The 26,439-nt window shown below is 44.2% G+C and overlaps 1 protein-coding gene across 2 annotated transcripts in view; it reads right to left on the bottom strand.

The window, feature by feature from the left end:
* Nucleotides 1-26,439, bottom strand: part of emb (exportin-1 emb) — a 56,095-nt gene that overhangs the window by 20,745 nt on the left and 8,911 nt on the right. For both annotated transcript variants that reach the window (XM_075673689.1, XM_075673691.1), the window contains 11 exons: nt 26,100-26,215; nt 22,636-22,750; nt 19,911-20,030; nt 19,661-19,789; nt 17,558-17,716; nt 16,963-17,181; nt 15,463-15,601; nt 14,810-14,913; nt 10,492-10,726; nt 2,610-2,908; nt 942-1,358 (listed from right to left, as the gene is read on the bottom strand). In XM_075673689.1, coding sequence (XP_075529804.1) covers nt 942-1,358; nt 2,610-2,908; nt 10,492-10,726; nt 14,810-14,913; nt 15,463-15,601; nt 16,963-17,181; nt 17,558-17,716; nt 19,661-19,789; nt 19,911-20,030; nt 22,636-22,750; nt 26,100-26,215 — 2,052 coding nt within the window. The remainder of the gene's footprint in view (nt 1-941; nt 1,359-2,609; nt 2,909-10,491; nt 10,727-14,809; nt 14,914-15,462; nt 15,602-16,962; nt 17,182-17,557; nt 17,717-19,660; nt 19,790-19,910; nt 20,031-22,635; nt 22,751-26,099; nt 26,216-26,439) is intronic.

Genomic DNA, 26,439 nt, shown 5'->3' with positions numbered 1-26,439 from the left:
CCCACAAGTGTTATTGGAAGTTACATTGCCCCTGACCACCATTATTCTTATGTGGTCCCTTGAAAAACATGTAAATAAAGTTCTACTGTAATTACATTTTACTCAACCCTTGCATGCTTTATGATTAGTCAAAAACATAACAAGGCTTTACTATCTTAAATCAACTGAAGAATCATGAGAGCTACACACCTGCTAACCTCCAAACTCAAACCTTCTGTTTCAGCCAGCAAAACCAGCACAGCACCATGCGGCAGCGAAACTACTGAAACGCGAAAGTGCAGGCGGCACCGGTGTTAAGCGAAAACAAAACCTTCTGACGGCCCGCACCCTTGTCAAGGGCAAGGTCAATGACTTCCTTTTTTCTACAAATTGAATACAACTGGACAAGTAGCATTTTCTTCCATTATTACACAATGCAATTATCTTTTCATTACGTATGCTTGGGTATTAGTGACCGAATTATAATGAATAGTGCCTTCGGGAGGGAGTTGCAAATCATGCCCTGCATTTACCTCCATTTCTCGATTATTAAATCTCTGTTCACGATAATACTGACGCCTTGCACGTTCTTCATCATTAATCCATCCCTTTAGCATGGCCTAATATCTGCCTTTAGTGTCCCATTAAGGAACTTATCCGTATAAATAATAGCTCTAAACAAGTACCCTTGTGGTACACATCGCTCCTAATGCTGTTACGAGAGGATAGCACCTGTACTTTCACAATTTCTTTTTGGTGTCCTTTCTTTTTACAACCTTGCACTGTCCAATTTTCCAACACCCTCAGAACGTTCTGGCTACAGCATGTACTTACGGGAAAACTTAACAAAACATTAGTAAAATTGTAGAACGAGCGCAAATTCACAAACTGCACGAAAAATTCGCAAGAGCCTTGCAGGTACGGAGTTACGATCGTCTGCCCCAAGAAAGCTGCTTGCTCACCTCTAACCGGTGGACGATCATCGACATCGCCGAGAGCACCTCGGGTTCTCTTGCCGCGGGCACCGTGCAACGCTGGTAGTCCAGGAGCACCGCATCCAGCAGTGGTGGGATGAAGTTCTCCAGCACCATCTTGGGGTCGCTGGTGCGCGAGACCCACCCGGCGATGAGCTTCAGGGTCTCCTTCTTGACGGTACGCATGGAGCGGATCAGCGGCTGCTTGGTGACCCCCTCGCCGTTTAAGGCCACCGCTGCACTGATGTTCTCGCTCATCACCTTGTACACGTTCAGCATGTCCAGGTAGATGCGGCCCAGCTGCGTCACGTATGGGTGACCCAGGGCCTTGCACGCCCTCACGTTGGTCTTGAGGATGTTGCCGAGCTGCCGCACAGCGTCCGGGTCCTTCAGCACGTCGACGTTCTGCACGCACGCGCGAGGCATTCACTCAGCACGAGTTGGTAGGCTGCTCGAGTTCAGGACTCGCAACTTATAGACACACCACGGGTAACAAACGTCTCGCACCTCACGATTCCAGTGAGCGCAGCTGTTATGCCGCCCTTCCAGACTGGGTGGGCTTACACTAATGCGGGCTTCTGAAGAGAAAAATAAAAATTCTGGAGTTTTACGTGCAAAAATTACGATATGATTACGAGGCACACCATAAGGGGAGGACTCGGCATTGATCTTATCCCCGTGGAGTTCATTAATGTGCCCCAAAATCTGAGTACACAAGCATTTTTGCCACTGAGCTACAACAGCGGGTCATTCCAGAGAGGCATCAGCTACTTGCAAAGCCATCATTCGGCACGCCTTGCAACCACCTATACCTTTAATTGCTGTCACAATTAAAGGAATAGGTGCTTCTGAGATCCTTCAGAAGTTAGAGTATTACTTTGATCTTTGACTAGCCTCTTTCTTTTCCTTCTTATGCCACATGAAGAACTAATGTAATGAGAATACAGTTAAATCTTGACGACTGGTTAATCCGAATGTCGGGATAATATGAATTTTGAATAAGCCCTGGCCAAAACTGTTTCAGGATGACTCCAATGCTGCACTAGGTCGCTACGGATTGTATGATTTTTAAGCCACCACAAGACCTCTCTGGGCAAGTGGGCAACGGCCCCAACACGCAGCTGCAATGTCAGCGTATAATATCTTGGTCTTCCATTATCCTGGTGGAGAACCGCACACTTAGAATGCACACTTATAATGAGCAGCGAGTGCTGAAAATGTAGATAAAGGAACGAGTGGCAAGTTTTATGCATATCGTAAATTTACGCTAGAACACACTGCGGACATAGAGGCCCAAAAATGCACCGAGAACTTGTTTAAGCAAAAACAATTCTTATATATAAATAACAAGAACACCTTAGGCTCATTTTGGTGATACGATCGTTGCTTGTTATGAATCATACAAAGTTTAGATGACAGGAAGATTTTTTTTTAAGCACCAGAATATTTATAACAGAGGATTTCACTGTGAGAGCAAACAGAGAGAGCGTGACTGTAAGGAGAAAGGGGCGCTATTTTCTGCATCCCTTTAGAGAACACGTCTCAGCACCTTGGGGGAAGGGGACATGAAGAGCAGAACAAAGGGAGATAATTAAGGAACAGCAGGAGACAAAACAGAGCCAACAGCGAGGGGGGAGGGGGGGGGGTTGCACGCACCTTGCTGGCCTGCTTGATGATGTCGTCCCAGACCTGGTTGGGGAGGAGCATGTACCGGTCGACGAGGCGCTCCTGCTGCGACTGGTCGGCCTGCGCCGAGATCATGTAGCCGACCGCCTCGCAGAAGGTGTGCACCTGCTGGGGCTGCAGGTCGTAGATGATGGAGCTCATGTTGGCCAGGATCTCCTCGATGAAGGGCACGGCCTCGCCCACCTGCACCTGGACAAAGTGGCGTCGGCACTTCTGCGCTATCTTGATGAACGTGTCGCACGCCATGTCCTGCACGCCCTCGTGCGTCTCTGCAAAGCAACCACAAGGAGAGGCCAAATTAGGAATTAACGAATTTAAAAAAATGTGCAAGGCTCGCGTTGCCACATCCAACTCCAGTCAGCAGCAGCCACCATACTGGTACCTTCTTCCTAGGGACTTTTCTTCCCTTGGCCACAAGAAGTGTTATGCCTTACCATATGAACAGAAACACATGACCAATTCTCGAATAAAATATGAATTGAATAGCAAAGAGTATACGATATGTATTCAATATTTTTAATATTCACCCACCCAATTGCATTATGTGGACACCAATTTTAAAGTGACTGTTTCTTTAAAAAATGTGTAAGTTGGCGTTCTTACATGGCGCCAAAACCTTAAGATCAATATGTGCTGCTTTAGCGAGGTCCAGGCCTAACTCGCGTCGACCGCCTTTCCAAGAAGTGCAGTGGCAGACATAAGGCAACACGACAAAACACTACACATGGAGCTATAGTCGGCTTTAATTTGGTCAAGAGAAAGCGGAAATGAGCATTCACCTCACACAATACTCACTAGTGCCTGGAAAGAAAGCAAGAGCAAGAGTTGAAAGTTGGAACGCGAAGTCACGAAATGCTCAATCATGATGTCAATTGAGAATAAGAAAATGGATACGAGGTTAGAGAGAGAAAACAGCAGCGAGTCTGTTGCTTAACGCACGTCACAGGCACGTCTTATACTTGAATTAAGCAGTTAGATGAAATCGGCTTATTACCAGCAGCACTAAATATAGCTTCCGCTAACAAGGTATGTTATCTACTGATAAATAACTACACAGATCAAGCAATTTTCATACTGACAGCTTGTTATTCTAGTGCAAGTGCAAAGAGCGAAGAAAAAAGCATTGAAAGTGTACAATGACAACACAGTGGCAGAGTATACGTCATAATTATTGTTCCAAAAGGAACAGCAGGCAACATCCATGCTTCGCACTTCGTTCCGTTCCCTTTTCCTAAATCTTTTTTGCATTTTACACAGTGGATTTTTTTACTGTGATTGTGCCAAGCAGTTGTATCGTTTTGATTCGGTGCAAAGCGCACAACGTGGCGAATGCGGAGGAAGCCATCGGCAAATCGCGATGTGAGGCACTTTAACCGAGGCCCACGTGCCAGCACGATACTTGTTGGCTACATCGCTGCTCTATCAGACAGGTGATAGAATGGCTGTCAAATGCACGTAGCAGTCAAAAGCATGCCAATTTAGAAGACGCATATTTTACACATCCACTGCTTCTGCACTTCAAAGGATCCTTTCAATATCCTCTCAAATATACGCAGTTCATTTAACTGCAGTTAAATGCCTGCAGTTGAAAAGTTGTTCAACATTTGCCACAACAGTTACGAGATGCACTGGCTAACAATCCAACTGCTATGAATACTACAAGTATACAAATACCCAAAAAATTGAACAAGGGGACAGCCGCCATCGTAGCTCAAGTTGGCGGAGCGTGATGCAAGTCATTCAAGGGCCGAGTTCTTGTTTCACGAGATGCAGCTGTTAAAAACGTCACTGTAATTGCTCTAGACACCACTGACGTACGCATGCGCATTTGTTGATTCTCCCTGCTCAGCTGCAAGAATAAAATCCGCTGAAGTTCAGCGCTGGACCTATTGTTTCTCACTTGCCCTCCCAAGTATTTATTTCCCGGTTGGCGCAACAATGTATTCATAAGTTCTCCTCAAAGGCCGAGTGTTTGGCTCCCAGTGGTAGCAAGTAGTCACTTCTGCTATTTTCAGTTTTCTTTAGTAAGAACATGTGGAGCTTACTGCAAAACTTATCACAATTCTATATTGCAAGGAAAAAAAAAAAAGCTATTTCCCCAGGCTTTCCTTGACATCATTGTTTGTTGAATTCATACAGTGGCCATTACAAGCAAACAGCTGGTCTCCTTCTGGCTTGACTGATTCATTCATCACTCGTTTTGTGACGTACTTATTCGCATGATGTCTCCAAAAACAGCCCTCTTACTTATGATATAGTGCCCTGCAAAAAAAAAAAAATTCAAAATACGCAGAACACCTGGTTAACAAAAAAAAAAAAAAAAAAAGGAGATGGGGGGGCTATATCTCGCAATGAAATAAAGCAACTGATAAAAATTGCTGCAGAATTCCATCCACACAAATGAACATATATATATATATATACATATATACGGTTGTCGGCAGATGAAGACTTCATGACTTTTGAGAAATTGACTAAGATGCTTTGCAAGCGTACTGCTCAACTTTTGAGAGTGAAAAAAAAAAGAGTGCAGTGCAAAGCATTTTCAAGTCAGACAAAATGCGAGGTAAACAGTTTTTCCCTCTTTATTGCAACTCAAACATTCGAAGTCCACGCATCCAGAACATTCACACAACAGTCACACATTTGCGACATTTCGAAGAGAAACAAAATTTTAAAAAGGAATGCAGGGTGTCTACAAAGCCCAGCGCTGTTCACAAGTGACAAGGCCATTCACAATGCTTCCAGGCACTCCTCCACACACCCACACATTCGGCAACACTTTTTTTTTTATTAGCAAAGTTGACATCCAAACCACTTTAATTATTAATTCATTGCTAGAACACGTACTACGTCACACAATACCTCGCAAGGAGGACACAAAAAGTGCAGTGTCAAAATAGAAGTGATATTACTAATCATCAAGTTGGCAACAAAGTTTAGGAGCAGCTACACCTATAAAATTAGAGACGCTCAAGAATGAGGTCCCAACTGCTTATAAAGCATAAACATATGATATACTCTAAGGCCGATGTAAAAAGAAAAAGAAAAGAAAAACTTTGGTAAGCACCAACTTCAATGCAATATCCATTCTGATGCAAAATGTGAAGGTGTGACAAGTTGTGAACATTTTCATTTGCGCATGTAACAATTTTTGGTACACCCGTAATATTCAGCGCTGACTAGGTTCACAAGCAGTCTCACAAAGTCTGTCACTGTGCACCTGACGGTGACAGCTCACGTTGCAATGATTTCCCAAAAATTCAGGCAACTTCATGCACCAAACAGCTGGCTTTGTTTGTATGGTAATACAAGTCACCTTACCCAAAATCACGCCCCACACTTTATTGCAATCATCATGGCCGCGTCACATGGACAACTTTGTGAATACATAGCTGATTCAGCCCATGCCTTGCACACTCTGACCCACACCGGTCATTCACACATAGCACGCACACACATTCACCACAAATTGCACGCACAGCTCATTTACGCACAGACCAGAACAGTCAAGAAAGAGGTCAATAACCAGTCAATAAATTACGAAAAAGAAGGAAAGAAAGAAGTCACATACACTTCATCGACTCACTATACCAAGCAAAAAACATGTACACGAAGTATCACCAAAGGTCAGAGGTCATTTGTCGTTGGAAGCCTTATTAAAGATTCCTGCACATATAGGAATTTCACGAAGGATGTACAACACACACAGATGTGAATGACACATAATCGCTTGAGTTACTCATACCTGTGTTTATTGTCTTTGTGCTTAGCAGTGCAAAACAATTTTTTATACGTTTCACCAACTAGCCCAACGTGACACGATTCTACGTCTGGAAGCAGCCTGTGGTAGAGCTTGAAATTTAGAAATTTCACCAACAAAAAATCCCATCACCATTCCTCAAAAGGACCCAAAGCATTGCTAAGCTAATTAATGCTCCTCAACGTCCACGACAGCCCCATCAAACACTTTTTACAGTCGCACAACTCAGACACACTTCCACGCATACAAAACAAGGCCAAAATGTTCTCACGCAAGGCCTACAACGATAGAAGGAAAGAAAATGTTCTCAAGCAAGAATAAACTTAATAAAATGTTTCATGTATCTCAGTGAGATGGGCGATGTGCCTGGAATTTACAGTGAAGCAGGACTTCCATTATCAGCCAATGAATGCTGCCTTCAGCAGCAACACACAGAAAGGGCAGCTGGTGGTACAAAAGCCGCCTCTAAATGCACACACCCAAGTTTCTCAGCACGAATTCAAAACCTCAACGAACACGTCGCACAGCAATGGATCAAAGATAACATGATTTCTGCAACCCAAGTTTGGTAAAAGAAAGCAACGCGCCAAGAACAGCGCAATCAAAGACAGCTATTGTATTCTTGGACCCCCCCCCCCTCTTCCATGTTCAACGCCACCATTACACAGGCGTACGCCAGGCTACACCACAACAGAGAGCCAATGCAATGCTGCCATGTGCCCACTGGTGGTTATACCACAAGAGTCAATGCAGGAAAGCCAATCCACAGAGCTGACTCAGCCCCGTATATCCGACACACACAATGCATATTTTGGTTCGAGAAAGGCGCAGGTGGAAAAATACCGTTTAACACGTGTGCCTTCTTCACAGGCAGCAGGAAATTCAGCAATCCTGTGACCTTGTGCACCTCATCAGATGTGACAAGCGCACGTGGCCAAAAACTCACCTTGACACCTGGCAGCATGAAATAATGCATGCGTTTACGGCACCAAGAAAAGTGCCTGAAGTTCCCTTCCGAAGTCAACGCTTCCTGCTCCCTTTTAAAAGTTATACTCGGAAACCAGCACTACAGTAAGCTGTGCAGTAAAGGTGTAAAACTCACCTGTGTTGAAAACATTTGCTGTATCAAGTGTTTTGTCGGGTACCACAGTGCATGTACTATACTTGCAACTTATTGAAAAGGCTACTGAAAAAACGAACCTTTTTACATTTCAAACAGAGATTTCTATTGAAAAGCCGTAATTCAAAAGTCGGTTACGAAGAACGAAGTATTAAAGCTGCGTTGATGCGCAACGATGCTGGCCAGAGAAGTTGCAAAAGCAATGAATACGTACCCAACTTATCCCATGATCATCTCTATCTTCACCGGTCTGAATATTACCCACCTCATTTCCAAGTCGTTCCAAGCATAAAAGAGCATTGGAAAAGAAAAAGAAAAAGAAAAAAGAAAAGAAGAAACAACACCAATGTGCAGTGGGCCGTTGTATACTATACCGATGGGCGCACAGCCACGTCAAATGCAGTCTGAAACCCAGTTAGCACTACTAGCTTTACTACATAGCCGAACTTGTAGTGTTGGAGTTGAGGGGGTTTATGGAGCGCTAGTACTGGCTTACGCTAAAAAGTGCTAAAGAAACATGGTAACAAATACGAGGTAATACGAGGTGCTTAGAATCGTAACCAACAAGGACACAAGGTTTTGCTAAAACAAGCTGCAAAGTTGAACTTTATCAATTTCGTGCGAGAACACCGGCCTGCGCACTCATCAGAGTAACATCATAGATTTCAAAGTGCCCTTCTTTTAAATGGGGCCCCATTGGCTCAGTAAATGTTAGCGAAATTGCCAAGTGCAATCTTTATCTCCTGTATAATATGTAGTCAATTTTTACAGATTAACAACTAACTAGGCTTTAGCAGAGGCTGTCAAAATTTACGATGTCCCATTTTTGCAGCTTTTTTTGGTATTGTAGAAAGGTAATCTACTAATACAGGTGAAATTATTTTTCTCTTTAGTGTTCCTTTAACATTTTGGCTTGCTCCAGGGATCAGTTTCTGTGCCAACAGCTGTATCGAACGCCCACAAGTTATGCTGCTATATGTGTTAATACTGTGAATGTAAAGCAAAACCTTGTTAATTTGACCCTCGTTAACTCGAAAAATCGAATAATTCAGCCTCGTACTCTGGTCCCGGCATGCGTGTGCATTCTTTAATGGAATCAAACTCTCAATAATTCAGCCGTATTTGGCCACATGCCGGAGAATTCGGACAGCTCTCGGAGCTCGCAGACTGCTGCAAGTGTGCGACGTGAAAAAGCTTAAAGCGGCGCTCGTGGCCATCCGAAATGAAGCGGCAGAGTCCGCAATGCCAGAGTCATCAGAACCTGCTTTCACGCAATGTAGAAACAGGATTTGCCGATTCATTCAGTAAATAAAAGTGTGTTGCCATAGTAAGCATTTGCTTAGTGTTTTCTTATTATCCTCGATAACTTGACATCTTTTCTAGTCCTGTGAAATCCAAATTAATTAGGTTTTACTCAAGACGTTTTAAACAAAAGCATCTTTTTTTACGCATTTTAGAATTATAAAAAGATCTCAGCTTTGACCAAAATAAGTATAAAACAGTTACAACTGACACTAGGTGCACTAATCAACAGTTTACACAAAGCAGGCTCTTCACAATGCGTCACGTCAGGCTAGGTAGCCATTCATACGCTTTAAAGAAAGTGTCAACATGTTGGACACACACAGCGCCTCGCTCTAAGGATCTTGTGTTACAATTCCGTCAGGCAAGAGAAACTAGTTAAAAAGTTCTAACCTGCCAGAAAGCACATTACAAGTTACTGATAACAGAAACACCGAAGACACAGACGTACACAGCTGCAAAGGCGACACCATCTGGTGACCCCGACAACTAGAGCACAGAGAACTGTAACTGCCAGGAACATGTTCTACCTATTGGGGCAAAGGCAACGGCCGCAACAATCATTAGTTTACGGTGGATTCATTTTCTTCCTTTTTTCCCCCATTCTTCAAGAACAATGATGCAAGACAAACCTTTCTCAGGTGTGGTAGTTGAAGAAAGTGTCAGAAAATGTTGCTACCAGCGCTGCATTATCATGTGGCCCACATGGCAATATACCCATAGTACCTTGCACTGAGCAGCACAATGGCACAGCCTCTGAGACAGCTAAAGGAAGAGGTGTTGATCAGATGCAAGCAGAAGGGAGAGACTGCACAGATAAGTGAGACAGTATACAGAAAGCGTAGCACGAGGGTACACACGGCCACACCCAAACATACCAAACCCAGACAAAGTGAATTATTCCCTATATCGAACATGCGAAACTTACCAATACTTATTATTACGAGTGTGCAACGCAATACAGTATAAATAAGACGAGGACAGTCGTGGTCTACTTGTGGGCTCTGTCTCACCTTGCTCGCTGGTCTTAACAATGTTAAACCAACTGGCACCAAAGCCAAATCTTACTTATCAATACAAATACTCGTGTAATTAGCTCATAAAGAACCTGATATTGAATACACCGAAATTGGGGGGGGGGGGGGGCTGCCAGCGCCATAACAATGCTTGCATGTCTAAAGGCAGCAGCGTTCAGCGAAGCTATTTTAGGTTGTGTGCATTTTTTGTTTCTGTAGTTGTCCTCTTCAAGCATGCATGCGAGAATGCTCGGAAGCACACCAAAATGGTATCAAAACTGTATCGAAGAGAGATCCCATGTAGCTGCCATTCTTAGCAATGCTCAGAAACAGTTCCAAGGCACAGGCAAAAATTGCCACCTACTTTGCACAGCACTGTTCTAAAAAAAAAAAAAAAAAACTAATTCCTTCCGTGCTTCTTTTCTTCACTAGAGAGCATATACACAAAAGTTACTTTGTTATACGCGGGTTTGTTCAAATGAAATTACTTGACATGTTGGAACTATTCTAGCACATAAGCCTGCCAATCAGATCTCACTTCGACTCAACTTGGCCTTGCTGTTGCAGCATGATTCACTGCACAACGTAAAAAGAATGGGAGGAAGCAACAAAGCGGGGCAAGGAGGGCGTGAAAACTGCTGGCCGACTCACCGTGCATGAACTCAAAGAGCTTGTTGACGACTGTCTTGAGGAACTTCCAGTGGGCACGGAGGAAGCGCGGGTACTGCCCCACTACGTACATGATGTTGGAGGCAATGATGGCCTTGTTGTCCTTGCCACGCTTCTGCTCGCACAGGCCGAGCAGGTCCTTGATGACCGTCACCAGGAACCGCTTCTCGTCTTCCTCATGCATGGCGCCACTGATGGAACCGATGGCCCAGCACAGCTGCGCACAAGGCCAAGGACGCCATCAGGCTTGGAAGGCAAGCAACGACTTGTAGCAGCAGTCGCAGACTTTTTATTTTAAAAGGTTAATAACAAGGGGCATGCAAATATCGAGTTTTCAATTTACGAATAACGCAAATCAGGAGCGAATTGATTATTAATTTGTTTGCATCAGCGATGCGAAGTAGAAAGAAGCGTGGGTGCGTGAAGTGTGGGAAGCCAGTCACGTGGCAGAGGTAGACAAGGGATGGGAGGGCTTAGAAGAGTGCGTGTAATGAGTGTGTGCGTGTGTGCATATGCATGTCGTGCAAGTGACGATGAGCTGCTCCAGACCGTCAGTTGCACGCCGCTCTATTGAAGAGGCAGGATGTGTGTTGACTGAGCTCCTGAACAACACTGCGATGTGGTGAACGCCCTTTAAATAATGGATCTGGGACCTCAAAGAGCTGCAACGTAATGCTAACATATTTCTCTCACAACTACCACTAAATCACCACTGAATTTCTTTCCCCGAATATTTTAGGAATATGAATACAGTCGACAACCAATAATTTGGACTCCACGAGGAACGTAAATACGTCCGAACTATCGGATGTCCGAAAATATCTAATGTATCCAAAAACAATCATTTTGTTTACGTTTCAAGGCCCCTGTGCAAGGATAAGTGATCGATTTGTTGCTCCACGCACATACTTCTGCTTACGTGCAACCAAGTACGCCTGTATTTCTGCCAGTTTTGTGCTGTCGCTGTACCCTGATGCAAGGACTGCAAAGGCTCGAGTTAGATCTACATGTGAAGGCTCTGGAGCACGCGGCACATCATCATCATCCGAGCACCTTTTTTTATGATAAAACGAGTCCAAAAATTGTATGCGCATTAGAATCGAATATGACCCTAAATCCACATTACGGGGGTGAGGTTACCTCAAGCCACGCCTGTGCGGCTTTTTTCCATCATCCACCTCCATTTACCACTCCTCCGTACGTGTGTGTGTAAATGGAAATCTATAAATCAAATCAAACCATATGACCATCGACATTCGAAAAATGGCCGCCTCGTACGTGCTTCTAGTCTAGCTGCCGTAGCTTCCTTCATGTGCATACCTCCATGTTGTACGTGTAACCAGGCGCTGGTGTAACCTAGTCTACTGCCTATCTTCCCGTTTTCTATGTTTATTCAATCAGCAGGGAAGCGCTGATTGCGAAGACACGCCGAGTCTACCATGATGCTGCATTTAAAAGGAAAGTTATCATGTGCATGGAGACAGACGGAAATCGGGCCGCATCACGGGCATTCGGAGTTCCTGAAACTTGCGTGCGGGACTGGCGCAAACAGAAGAATGTTTTCACCAGCAAAGCAACAAGGAAGGGTTTCAGTGGACAGAAGCAGGGTCACTTTGCCGAAATAGAAGAGCTGCTCGAGGAATACGTGCAAGAGCAGCGAGCGGCACAGTGGCCTGTGACGATCAATCTGCTCAAAGTACGGGCGATGCAGTTAGCCCTAGAGAAAGGGCTAATGCGGAGTGACTTCAAAGCGAGCAGGTGCTGGCTATCAAATTTTATGAAATTGAAAGGCTTTTCTCTTCGAAGACGAACAGGGCAATGCCAAAAATTGCCCGAAGAATATGAAGAGAAATTGCACAGTTTTCAGCGGTACATTTTCAAGTTGCGCCATAGAAATGGCTACCACTTCAGACAGACTGGAAATGCCGATCAGACGCCGCTCTACTTTGGCATGCCTGCCACCGCAACCGTTGAAAAGGAGAGGGTGAAGCAAGTGCGCGTTTTGTCTTCCAGCCACGAAAAAACTAGACGCCGCAATGCTTTGTTGCACTGCGGATGGGTACCCCTAAGCTGCCTCCGTATCTCATCTTCAGACGGAAGACGCTCCCGAAAGGAATCGTGTTTCCAAGTGGCATGATTGTGTGCGCAAATGAAAAAGGTTGGATGACGACGGAGTTGCTCCCTGGCTGGATTGATAATGTTTGGCGGAAGAGACCCGGCGGCAGTTTGGGTCTGCGTGGGATGCTTGTGCTCGACGCGTTCAGGTGCTAACCCTTGACCAGCACATCAAGTACAAGCTAGCTGCATGCAACACCGACCTTGCCGTGATGCCCGGTGGCATGACATCGCAGCTCCAGCCGCTCGATGTTTGTTTGAACAAGACAGCGAAAGATAGAATTCTGGCGCTCTACACCGAATGGCTTGTCAGTGGCTGCCACGAATTCACGCCCGCCAATAAAATGAAGCGTGCCTCGCTGCAGGACTTTGATGGACGGGTGAAAGATGCATGGTGCACGATCCCGTCTGCCATGGTTAACAAGGCCTTTAAAAAATGCAGGATTTCGGATGACATGGACGGCACCGAGGATGAAATGCTTTGGTCTCTTGATAGCGATAAGGAGTTGTCTGATAGCGACAAGTGATATCTATTGCCCCACGCGACACTCGTACCGGCGCAGTAAAAATCGCCGCTTCCATTTGTGTTTTTATTCATCGCAACTTTAGTGTATTGGGAATAAATCTGTTTTTTCCAAATGAGAGAAAATAGTATTTCTATATGAAAGAATGAGGTGCGCGGTTTTGTACTCTTCCTTTTTTTTTTGGTCATGAAAAACAGGTGCACATTACAACCAAGGTTTTCATTTTTTTTTTTTGGTCGTGGTAAATGGCACCCGTTTACCGCATTACAATCGAGGGCGCGTTAGAACCAAGTAAGTACGGCACTGCTTGACGGTGGGAGAACTTGCTCAATTATTTCGTCATCGTTAAGTTTGGCACACGACAACACTGCGCTGTCGACGTCTACAAAGTCTTCAAATGTAATGGCAGCAGAAATCGGCACACCGCAGCTTAGCAAGTCATCAATGATGTCCGCATTTGAGCTCGTTGTGGTGGGCAGCAGTTCAGGCTCTTCAGTCGCAGAGTCGGGCTCATTTGGACTGCAAGAGCACTGTTGGTGCCATTTGATGCGGCCTGTCGATGATAAGTTCACGAGAAAGGCTTCTTGGAGCCAGCACAACGGTGTCTGGAACGCAAACTAAACCAACAAGCACAGAATGGCGGTACACCGTCCAAAAGGCAAACTCGACAAACAGAATGGTGAGAGGAGGCTGTGCCCTACCTACCTACCCCTTAACTGCGTGTCGCAATTCTATCACGTGTCGCGAGTCGAGCCAAGAGTGAGGTGAGCACCATGCTTACACCACCAGTCACATTGATATTTCTGGCCCATATTTCATGATGCACAATCTTTCAACCTATGCTTGTCGCATTGAGAATTCCTGCTACAAGCAAGTGAGAAGTGCTGCTGGTAGGGGACCTTATGGAAGTCTTTTCACAGTGCTAAAAAGAGCTTCTGCAGAACCGTTCGCTGCTGATCTTCTGCTGCTGCTGCTGAACCGTTCGATGCATATCTGGCTTCCTTGGCGTTGAATTTTTCATTGCTTCTTTTAAAGCCAGATTTTTAATCCAGTTTTCCACTGAAGCATCAGGGTGGTACTCGAACACTTTGGAGCAAAGGTCTAAAAGCATTGCCAAGCTTGCTACTTAGTCAAATTTGTACTTTGGAAACTAGATTGGTAGCTTGACACGGTGAGTTTTCTACCTGGCGACTGCTGTGGTCCAGATTCATGAAGCATCAGCACAGTGTGGGTGCTTGAGCTGATACAGCCACAAGCGATAGCACGGGCCCGTCCCATGCCCCTTTCTTATTTTGGATAAGCTTCACCGCGTAACACGGTTGTACGACGGCGAAGTTGGCTTTAAGAACAGACAATTATTGGAGGTGAGAATAGTTTGATTAGTAAAAATGCATTTCGTATCGAACTGAGTACTAACCGATTCGAATAGAACATTCGAATGTTCACACATCACTATTAATAACTCCACTATTAAATACAAAGTGGGTTTATACTGCCAGAGAAGTTAAATATCAATTTAAGATACCTTGCAAGGGATGACCTAAGCTTCACACCAAGCCTCATCTCTCCACATCCAAGAAGTGTAGCGTGCAATTTCTACGACGTTTTAGAATGTGTGATTGCTGGCTGTCTCTGCAAATAACAGCAGTGCTATTACGTACAGTGTTGAGGTTCTTCCAAGACCACTCCGTGCCGTTGACCTGGAAGTGCAGCTTCTCAGTCATGATCCGCTCCGTGTCAAGGTAGTCCAAGTGAGTCAGATATACTGCCAAGGAAAAAAAAAAAAAAGGACGAAAAGCACTTCATCAAGGTGAACAGTCTAAAATACGAATGCAAAAACACATTTTGGCAAACTGACATTTGGATGCCCTGAAGAAAGCAGTCAGTGGAAAGAGCAGACACTAGTTCTTTGGAAATCTTTTTCGTGGCAACAAGAAAGGGCTAGTAAGGTGGCGCAATCAAAAAGTGTAGCTGCCCGCCACATAGGTCGTTGCACGCTGCATTGACAGCTATCTCCGCCAACCCTGTTGCAATATGGATCTTCACCTTTTTACAGGACGTTGGGCGTGGTCCACCCGTTTCGTGTGCGGGCGTCATCCACCCCCGCACACGAAAATGGGCGAGGGTGGAACTTTAGTTGTGAAATGCTTTTAGTTTTTTTCATGCTACAAATTTATCAGCGACCTCATTTCACAGCGAATGCAGTAAAACAAATGGAGAATACTCTGTAGTCTATGCATGTTGATGCTGCCCGTGGACTTGACACTAAGACAAAATTATCAGTGTGCTCTGAAAGAGGTAGAACCGTGCTCACCAAGTGTCTCACGCATGTTCTTGTACAACTGGATGGCATCCGTGTCCTTCATGAACTCTCGCACCACTTCACCTTGCTCATTCTCGACGACGATCACCTCTTCAGGTTTTGCCATACGACCAATCATGATGTACCGCAACTGGAGAGGAAAAACAAAGAACTTTTCATCAGCATAAGAGCAAAACTGAGCCCAAATAGTGCTGGCAGCAGCTTTTGCATAAGAAATAGGGGTGTGCAAATATCAAAATCTTCAAATACAAATTGAAGCTTATCATGTAGTGTTTCCACTTACGAATACTTAGCATTGAATATCAAATAATGGTATGCACATGGATTCATTAGCAAGTTGGTTTATTTAAACATGATGTTGGAACATTGCAATTACGTGGTCAATGGTAAAAGAACTAAAACTAGTAAACTATTATACTAAAAGATTGTATTTGGCTCATGTTAGCTTTGGAAAATGGAGTAATTTCCACTAGTCTGTTCATGCAAACCTGTGCATTATTATACCACATCAATTTTCCATAAACTCAGAGGCATTTGACCCTCTATCACACATAGCATTTGCTGTCAAGCACTAAGCAAAGGATTCCAGGTGAAACTTGCAAAAAAGCGCACCCTTGCTGTTCGCAAACCACAGCCCCTCACTACTGAAAGGCTGGCTTTCCTGCAAAGCTTGAAATCCAGTGGCTAAGCATATTTTACAGGTGAAATCTCGCCAGCACCATGAAACTATAGCAAAATGCAGCACAAAATCAGACATATACAGAATCAGACACATTTTCTTAAATAGAAATAAACGCAGAGAACCATGTTTGCTCCCACACAGATAACAATATATTCTATTTGTATTGAATCTTCGCATCCCATCGAATATTCATAAATTTTTCAATACCTAGTTTTCAAATCAAATAGGAATGTTAAAAATATAATATTCAATAATATTCGAAATTTTCAAATATTTGCACACCCCTAATTAAAAATTCTAGCATTTTCAATTATTTTCAAGGCCCTGACATAGCATTTTCCAGGAATGAAGAACCATGAAGTCCGACAGCTTGAAAATGAAACACTGTCTTAAACAACATTTTTTAACTGCACACAGAACGGACAAACCATCACCAATCACCCTAAACAAGACGGCTCCTTACCGCAATGATGCTAACTGGATTGAATTGGCTTGAATCGTGGCTTGCATAAATCTCATGTTAAGATACAAAAATAAAATCTGCTAAGGGTAACCAAATGCAAAGTTCAAAGAATTTTTAAGCACTCTGAAAATTAAGGGCTGTCAAGGTCTTGAAAAGGGCAGATTTTTTTATAGTGACTTCAAGGACTACTGTGACTCAGAAAACCTTCAATGAAAGGTTCGGAAACCAACAAGCAAATATTTTCCAATACCAGAATTTGTGTTTCACAAAACTTTATGCAGCAGTAATAAAATCCCCAAAAGTAGCCCAAATCCGTAAAAATTCGGGAGAGTTGGCACTTTTCTACCTTGGTAAGGACGGGCCCGTAGAGGAGGCGCCGGGCAGACTGGGGTGAACCGGGGCTTCGCCTGGCAGGCTCACCGCCCACGTAGAGCGGAGCACCCGTCCCGAGGCCATAAGGGATCTCCCGGTACAGGTCGGAGGCTAACGCGTTCCAGTACTCCAGGCAGATCTTGAAGATCTCCACTTCCTCCACTTCCGAGATGAGCAGCAGGTAATGCAGCGCCTGCAACGTGCATGCACCATAAATGGAATCACATGTACACCCAGCCATTGCTGATGGGCTTCCACATACACCTGTGGCAAGGTTCAACTCTTCCGCTTCCCTGTGCAAAATCTCAGCATAGGCTGAACTGCCGGCATCACATCAAAAGTATTAAGTAACAGGGTACATCTGGCACCAACCAATTACGCATTTTTGCCAGCATAACAAGATGGCAAAAAAAAAAAATTGATTGAACACAGAAGGGTTCTACAATTACCACAAAGGGTTAGCACAAGACAAACAGGTAAGGGTACACAAAGCTATCTAACAACAAATCTCTCAATTCATTATTTCCAGCGCAATGCCCAGACACGGTGAAAAGGAAATGCCTACGTACAGCATGTAGAACTTCGAGAAGGTCGGCACGCTTCTCGATGAGCGCACCATGTTCTTTGAGATAGGTACACAGGAACAAGCTCAGGTTCTGGATGAACTTCTGCTCATCGTCCTGGCCGTTGGAGTAGGCCTCCTTGATGACTGTTGCCGGCGGCAACATCTGCAAAGGAAAAAAATTTTGCGTTAATGATGGTAACGCAATGCAAGACAGCCCAGCATACCTGCCAAGCTGTGAAATTTAAATTCACAAAAGCCCTGCAGAGGCAACACCGGAAGGAGAGAGCAGGGAATAGCCCGCATTGTTTTTTATAAGTTTGTCCAGAGCACATGCCTGTTGTGGTTTACATATATACTTTATTAACAATGCAGCCCACCAGGAGCAGCAACTTGGCAATGACAAGCTCAAATTGACAAGCAAGAGACCATTTTTAGATCCCAGCAACATTTGCAGCATCTTGGCTGTTGCCGATTTCACCTGCTTCGATAACCTGTCTGAATATGCTTGCTCAAAGCAAGAAACACTTTGGTACCTTTCTGGTAGTTCTGGTAGACTCTGGTACTCTGGTTCCAAGGGTACGGCAGAGAAAGCCCAGTGAAAACGCTTCACCTATAGGACATTCAAATCGTGTCCCAATGTCCATGCACTATTTCGGAGACAAATGGAATATCCGCAGGACATCCACGTTTCAGATATCCTACACCACAGATGCCCCGAGGTTATGGACCTCTCTTGGCATAAATTTGTCCTCCAATTGAGACTATCTCTTTGAATTTTTCCACAGCAGAATCATGTTTTTTCACATGTTTGAATTACAACCTGAAGTTATCATGTGGGCAGCTAGTGTGTACATTGTACTTGACGAATTTTATGATGTAACTTACTTCGGAAACTTCAGTGAAATGGATAAGTCATTGGATAAGGATAAGCCAAATGGATAAGGCAGAAGGCCTAGACGAACAAGGAGTATACTGCTCTGCTGCAATCGTGCATGCGCACGTAACGCGTGCACACAATTAATCATCTGTTCTTGATACGTGGCCGTTCTGCCCCTTGCATTTGTACACCACGTGTGCTGCGACCGAAGTACTTGTTATAGCAAACGATGCGCGAACAGCACTGCCGTACACCCATAAAATGCACACTTCATGTCCCCATAATGTCCCTCGTGGACATGCAAGAAATGTAAAAGGGACACGGAAAGCGCGGCCGAAACGATCGTGTGAGGGACGTCCGCCAGACGTATCCTACGAGTCACCAGGATGTCTGTGTCCTGGCAGTGGATGTCCACAGGATATCTATAGGATGTCATCACTGTCACTAGGAGATGAGCGAAACTATTTCATAATAATAATAATAATAATAATAATATATTTTTATTCACTTCAATTCATACAACGTGTTCCAGCCTGCATAAGCGTTGCCGCTTGTGTGCTGAGCTGGGCAGCCAGGTTAAGCACATGAAACAACAGCGAGTAAATCATAGTTGAAAAGAAGAAAAAATAAAATCAACAAAATACTCCGCAACTGCTTGTGCGAAAAAAGAACAAACAAACAGAACAACTGATAGCAAATCAACTATGCACACTTTCGTACACGAAATGAAAACATTAAGAACATGGCCAACAGCAAATTACCTCATTCAATATTATCGTTCAGCCAAGGTCGCAGAAAATTCTTAAGGTCTTTTAATCCGGTAATACTCGGGAGGGTTCGTATTTTATTGAAGTAAGAAGGAACATAGTAGGTACGGATTCTTTTGCCATAAGTGGTGAAGATGCGGGGAATGACATACTTTTCTGATTGACGGAGAGGAGAAAAATGAATTCATTTTTCTGTAAAACTTGACGCAACATTTGTAAAATCGTAAAAAGAGCCCAAATTCACCAACCTTACTGAAAATTTAGGAGATTTGGCAGGTATGCTTATGCTTCACAGTCTCCGACTCAGGAGACTTTGTTGTCTCCCGCGGATCTAATTGGTAACACACTGCATGTGACTTCAAGAGAGCTAGTGGTCTAAAACTGTTACTGGGCATGCTTTCATCTAAATGTCTATGTCCATCACAACCGCTCACCAGCATGGAACGGAAGAATGAAGACTCACCTGTTCTAACTGTGCCATGGTCTGAGTGAAGAGCAAGACAAACATTTCGTCGTAGTGCGACGCATTGACACCACTGATTTCCGTCAAACACTTCAATGTCACATTCCGGAAAAGCGGAACATTCAGGAACTGCAAGGAGGGCGTGAAGGTGACAGAGGCGTTAGACGTGAGAGAAGTTGACAAATTTATCAACCTCAACTATCGCTAATGACTGGTGTATCGTCAAAAATCAGTGCACGCTCAAGCTCACCTTGTAGATGAGTGTGCTGATGAGCTTTGTTTCAAAAATGTAACCCAGTGGAATCCAGTTGAGAAACCGAAGAAGTGTTTCAAGCGTGGCATGGACGAGAAGAGCATTTTGAGAGTTCTCCTGCAGAGAGAGAGAGAGAAACAAGTTTGAGAACAAAGCACTAAGGAAAAGTTTGTGATCCTCTCCACGTTGCCACAAACGACTGCAAGCACAGGCAACATCGCCAGCTGCCGAGAAAGTAGAGAACTTTAACTTTTACCCTGTCAGCTTGTTTTCATTTTTTTTTTCCAGAAATGTGGACTTCAAATTTTGGCCCAGGAACTCCCTTATACAGCATTTCCCTCCTGCATTTTACTGAAGTGCTTAACCTTCATGTTTCACACTTGCAATGGGCGGTGGCACAGTAGTGCATTACGCTCTCGGGTCCCTGCATAAATTGAAGGCAGCACCATTCCTGTTGTCACCACATTCCTCACCTATATTCCGTTTCATGCACAGCAGATAACACTTCTCTTACAGCTTGCATTCGCGACTAAACAATGCTGTGCCACATTTGAGTTAAATATACAGGCTGTGTCATGAAATTCAATGTAACACTAGCTCTCGTACGTGAAATATGGCATGTTTACTGCTTGGTAAATTTCAAAGATATGATCCTATTTCTAGTTGAACAGAATGGGTGAGGTGATATTTTTCTGCGACCAGCAGCTACAGTGCACAATTTACACTCGTGACTGAAACACAGTTCGCATGTCAGATACAGAAACCACAAAGGTGCACAGATAATACCGTATTTATTCAAATCTAGGCCGATGGTTCTTTTCTCAAATAATCATATGCCAAACTACAGGGTCAGCTTAGATTCGAGGATTTTAAAAAACGCGCCAGATTGTAATTTCAAATGATAAAAATATGCTGCATAGCTAGCGCCATCTGGAAAAGTCAGTATCACAGCCGCTATTAGCCAGATGTGCCAACCCAAGGGGCCTAGTGAACAGAGCTCATGATGAGGTTCTCTTTATGAGGGGGGGGAGGAGGAGGTTATGATAGGTATTGTTATGAGCTATCGTGACAATATGATCATAGAGTGAACGCGCAATATGCGTGGTTCCGGGTCCGAGGTGCCGACGGGCGAAATGCCTAGACGTGGGCTTAAGGAGTCGACACTCGATGCGCTTACTTGCGCAGTCCGAGGTGCCGATGCACAAAATGCTTAGGCGAGGGTCCGAGAAGTCCGCGAAATGCTTAGCCGCGTGTCCGAGGATAGCATGTGCGATGTGCTTAGTCACGAATTCCGAAACACCGAGGGCTGAAAGGCTTAGCCGCATGTCCGAGGATTCCGCCCGTGAATCTTGGTCGCGAAGTCCGCGTCACCAATGCTCGGAATGCTTAGCCGCGAGTCTGAAACGTCTACAAGCATAGGAATCGGCCACGCTACTGCAATGTCCGCGTAGCGCCCGTTTTGACACGTCGAGTGAAAACGTCCATACTCGCGAAGTGCAAAGAGCCGAGCAGACGATGCGAGTGCCGGACCAATGGCGAACCGCGCTGGAGTCACATGGCGGGCGTGGCCAATCACAGACTCCGGCACAACCTTCAATCATTTGCTTTTTGTGCGCTTGTTTCTGTATGGAGGAGATAGCTGAAGCACCAAATTTGAAGATGGAGAAATGCGCTTTCCAGCGAGACCAAGATGGTGGCACTCAATCACGCCATTCCGGAGATATTGTGGCTTGAAAAACGCTGTTCTTTCTTGATTTCCGCAAGATTTTTCGCCACCTTGGCTGATACAACTAATTTTTTAGAGCACTTCTAAGTGGTTTACAGTGATGATATTTGGGTATCAGATAGAAGAAGGGTTATAGAAACTGAAAATGTGATTTAAAAAAAAAATCGATTTTTTGGCAATCTTTCGCGATGCGAAAGCCGCGTTCCCCCTTAATCATGTGAAGTGTGCACTATCAAGAAACAGCAATTTTTCTTCTTCACAGTAAAGCAGCAAAAATGTAAAAAATGTAAAAATCACGAAAGCAGTACTCGGCTTCCTTCAAGAGGAAGGCGATTTTGGCTGCAGAGAACATCGGCAGCTGTGCTGCGGCGTGGCAGTTCAGCGTGACGAGGCAGCGCTTGCGGCTGCCAACAGAAATAAGGAAACCCTTTTCACTTGCCGCTGGAAGTTTACGTTACTTGTATTATACAAGGATGAAGCTTTTCTTTTTCGCTTTTTGCCGTCCCCAAATCTCATCTCATATGTGTGGGTCTGTAACATACGCAGGTTTCTATGGTAACCCATTCGCTACCAAAGCCAGGGGGCAAAGACGGGGGCCATATTGCCAAAGCTTTCAATTCACCTGTGGCTTGTATGTTGGTTTAAAAGGCTATTTATTCATAGATGGTGCAAGTGGCAATATACACTTCCTAACATAACAATGCTGTCAATAGATGGAACTACTTGTACACTGCAGCAGAGGTTAGATTCAAATTTGTGGTATTTCGCAGAATGTCCGTAGTGCTTGTACGCAGCAAAAATAATCAGTATGAAGGGGTGGCTTGCATATCATTTGGTAGCCAATGGGTTAAAACATGAGACAGCCACCATCTTTGTTAGTTTGAACAAAGTGTGTGGAGAAGAGGACTGGAGGGCTTTGCATATCCGACTACTGATTAAAAATAAGAGCCACTCCACGCAATGTGCAAACTGGAAAGTGCACTGGGCCCAACTGACCATGACAAACTGGCAGAGCTGGAATATGTGCGAGAACTCATTGCACATGGTATCCTTGAGATGCTTTGCCTTGGCCTGCGTCATCTGGCCACTCGAGAAGTCAAACACCTCCTCACTGCAATAGGGAAAGAAAAAAAGCCAAGGGAACAAAGATCAAGATCAGATTATTGAAAATTCTGGAGTTTTATGTTCCAAAACCATAATCTAATTATAAGGCATAGTGGGGGGTCTCCGGAACAGTCTTGACCACCTTGGGTGTTTTAACATGCACCTGATGCAGAAGCACACCCAGCATTCTTGTGTACCACTCCATCAAAATGCAGCCACCGTGACCGGGATCGAACCAGAAACATCGAGCTCAGCAATGTAGCCCCATAGCCACTGGGCTATCACGGCAGGTAAGGACAACCAATGAGGTTCAATGGGCAGAAGTCGGGTATGCGAACATTCAGTTGGATACAAATATTCAAAACAAATCGAACATATTGCAGGCTGTGCGGGAGTAAACACGGTTCACAGCGTTTGCTTCTATCTAATCTGAGAATATGTCTCTGATGTTGTGCCGAATTTCGTGACAATTTCGTGCAGCTGGCGAAATTTCGCCTGTAAAGCACGCTTAGCCACTGGACGTCTAAGCTTCGCGGGAAAGCCAGCCTTTCAGTAGAAAAAGACACGGGTTTGTGGACATAGAAGGGGCACTCTATTGTAACCTTACCCACAGCCTCATCTTATTACGTTACAGCAAATGCGACGAGTGACGGCTGGCACGGGGTCAAATTCCTGCGAGTTTACGGGAATCTTATGTATAATAAGGCAGTTTGGTGAGCACCGACGGCTAGTGGGAATTACTTAATTTTCCAACAATTATATCATTTTTTAGTGCAGCAACGTACTAGAATTTTTTGGCACACACAATGTGATTGCGATGTTCGAACATGTTGAAATAAGCAAACTTGCTAATAAACGCATGTGAATATAATTATTCAATGTTCGATTTGATATTCGCACACCCCTACCCAACAACAACATACAAGACATGAGAGCTGCCATAATAGGGGTGGGGCTCTGGATCAATTTAGACCCCATTGTGTTCATTAAAAGGGGCCACGATATGGTTCCATCCATTCTCAGTTTATCATTCTAACTGAGACTAGAGGGCCCAATATGGCTATACACACAGAAAAACTGGGTTCTGGGCATACATTTTAACTGAAAATTTCAACTTGAGATCATTGCCTCTAAGTGCCTCCCACTGACAGGTAGTACTGTCACTCTGACACAGCTCATACGACTTGCATTATGCGCGCAACTCTCATAAGAACACCTGCAGAAACTATCCTCAGCTGATTGCAGACACACATTTGCAAGAACGAAAACACGAGCACAACGTCCACATTGACCAAGCAGAACGCAGTTCATTTTATCACCTGTCAGTGTTGCAAGATTGCTGCAAGATTTAACTGCAATAATAACAAAAAAAAAAAGACCTCACATGTACTCAAGTTCTCCCAGCTTGCTGTGGGATGCACAATGTTTAACACTCAATGCATAATTCAAGCTCTAACATTTGGTGTTACAGCCCCATTAATAAATAATGTGTCCCTAAATCTAAGTGTGCAAGTTATTGGATCACGCCCCCATAAAAATGTGGCCACAGCAGCCAGGAATTTGAATGCGCAAGGTTGTTCTCGGCAGCAAAACAGTGTAACCGGTGAGCCAACAGGGTAGGTGGGAAACAAAAATGACAAGCTAAGATGATGTCAGAAAAATCCAGCACAGTGATCCAACTTACTGGTCTAACGATTCCTGCAGGAATCATAACGCTTTTCAAAAGATATCCAACATGGAGAAAACAAAAAGCAAGAGAAATCTTAGAAATGTGATCGCCAGTAACTCTATCATTACATAGCTTTTCTATTTGATGCCGCAGATAAACGGGGTTCTCTCCAATATTTCACAAGTGTCCATGCATTGCATCAAGCAGAGTTCAGGCCTGTGTGTGGTAGCTCTGATACCTAAGTGGTACCTAAGTGGTACCTAAGTGGTACCTAAGTGATACCTCAGGCCTTTCACTTTCATGTCAAAGTTACCACACACATGCCTAAGTTGTGTATCAAAGCTAACCAAAGCCAGCGATATACTTTGCACCATTATGATTGTGAATGAAAAAGTTTTAAGGCCCGTATGCTGTTCCAATGCTTTGACTTGTTGGCAATTCATAAGCCTTTGATAAGTTCCCAAAACTGCACTGAAAATTTTTTATTTTTTTGCCTGTCCTCTCTTATTCAGCTTCACGAAACATAAATATTTCACTCCAGTGAAAAAAAAAAAAATGCTGACCCGGAAGGGTTCACTGCAAAACTGCCACATTTATCTTTACTCGATTTTGGGATGACATTGACAAGGAAGCGTAAAGCCGCGGCATGCAACTGAGACGTTGCAAACACATTAGCCTGCCGTAAGGTACAGACTTAAAAGACAATTCAGAAGGTCTTCCAATACAGTAACTGGGGCAGGTGTATACGATATTATTAGAATACCGAATATAGGGAGTTTTTTTTTTTCCCCAGAATCCTTAGCCTCAACGTTGTTGTGATAGAGACAAAGTCTACGCATCTAGGCACACCACATTGTGTTCTCGTGGCTTAGTGTGCGTTGAAGCGAGAGGCCGCACAAAGGTCAATTCGCTCGGTCCTGTTACCCCACTTCCCCACTCCAGCGTTTTGATAAAGAGTTTCCGCAGTCATCGCGTGAGACGTGTTCATGTTTGATTGGGTGCGCGTGACACCATGCTTGTTAATTTAGTCAGTAAGCAAACATTTAAATGTTCATGCAGCCGATAAAACTACTATTCTTACTTTTCGCATAGCTGTCTATTAATTTGCTGTCGTAATCAATGCTTCGCCTTTCGGGCGAAACTGCAACTTTATTTATCGCAACTTTAGTGTATTGGGAGTAAGTTTTTGTTTTTCCAAATGAGAGAAAGTTGTATTTCTGCATGAAAGAATGAGGTGTACAGTGCTGTAAAGGACTTTTCTTTCCTTGCATTGCGGCGAACGGGTGCACATTACAATCGAGGGCACGTTAGAATTGAGTGAATACGGCACGCCCTTATCAATTTTCCTCCTTTGACAAGGATCGTACATCGCCTTCATCCTAGAGACAGCCTTCAGCTAGAGGCAGCTACCTTGCTAACTCAAACAAATTTTGCTTCATTTAGAATCCAACATTGAATTGAATCTGCGTCAATTTTTTTAGTGGTGTTGCCACAAACGATGTGCACTACAAATTTACTGTGAATGAAAACAGGCAAGTTAACGCACACAATGTGCGAAAGCTGAGGGCGACTAAGCCAATGGTTTAGATGTATACCTCGTGCTCCTATTTACGAAACACTAAACAAATGTAAGCGGTACCATTGCATTCACTAGAACGAGACAAAAAAAAAAAGGGAAGAAACTCGCCTAAGGAGCTTGAGGATGATCATGTTGTTCTGACAGAGGCTCTCATTGGTCTTGCTGGCCCCCACGATGTCGCTGATGAACGACGGCCAGTTCTTCGGCCATTCACGCTTGAGAATCTGCAGCAAAGAAGCAAAGCATGCCGTCTGCTTGATATACACTGGCCGCTGTCGTCTAATCTGCAGTAACATTTTGACACTTCATGCTGTTTTCCCTCCCATAATGCAACTAAATTCCAAATAAAGAGAGAAAGCATCTGCATAAACTAAGAGCGTGCAATGGTCCTTGACTTTCTCTCTTTCTCTTTGTTAGTGCTGCATCTAGATGACCCTAAAGCAGTGGA

This window comes from Dermacentor variabilis, chromosome 11 (assembly GCF_050947875.1).
Source record: "Dermacentor variabilis isolate Ectoservices chromosome 11, ASM5094787v1, whole genome shotgun sequence".
Lineage (NCBI taxonomy): Eukaryota > Metazoa > Arthropoda > Arachnida > Ixodida > Ixodidae > Dermacentor > Dermacentor variabilis.
This window is presented reverse-complemented; position numbering and strand designations above follow the sequence as displayed.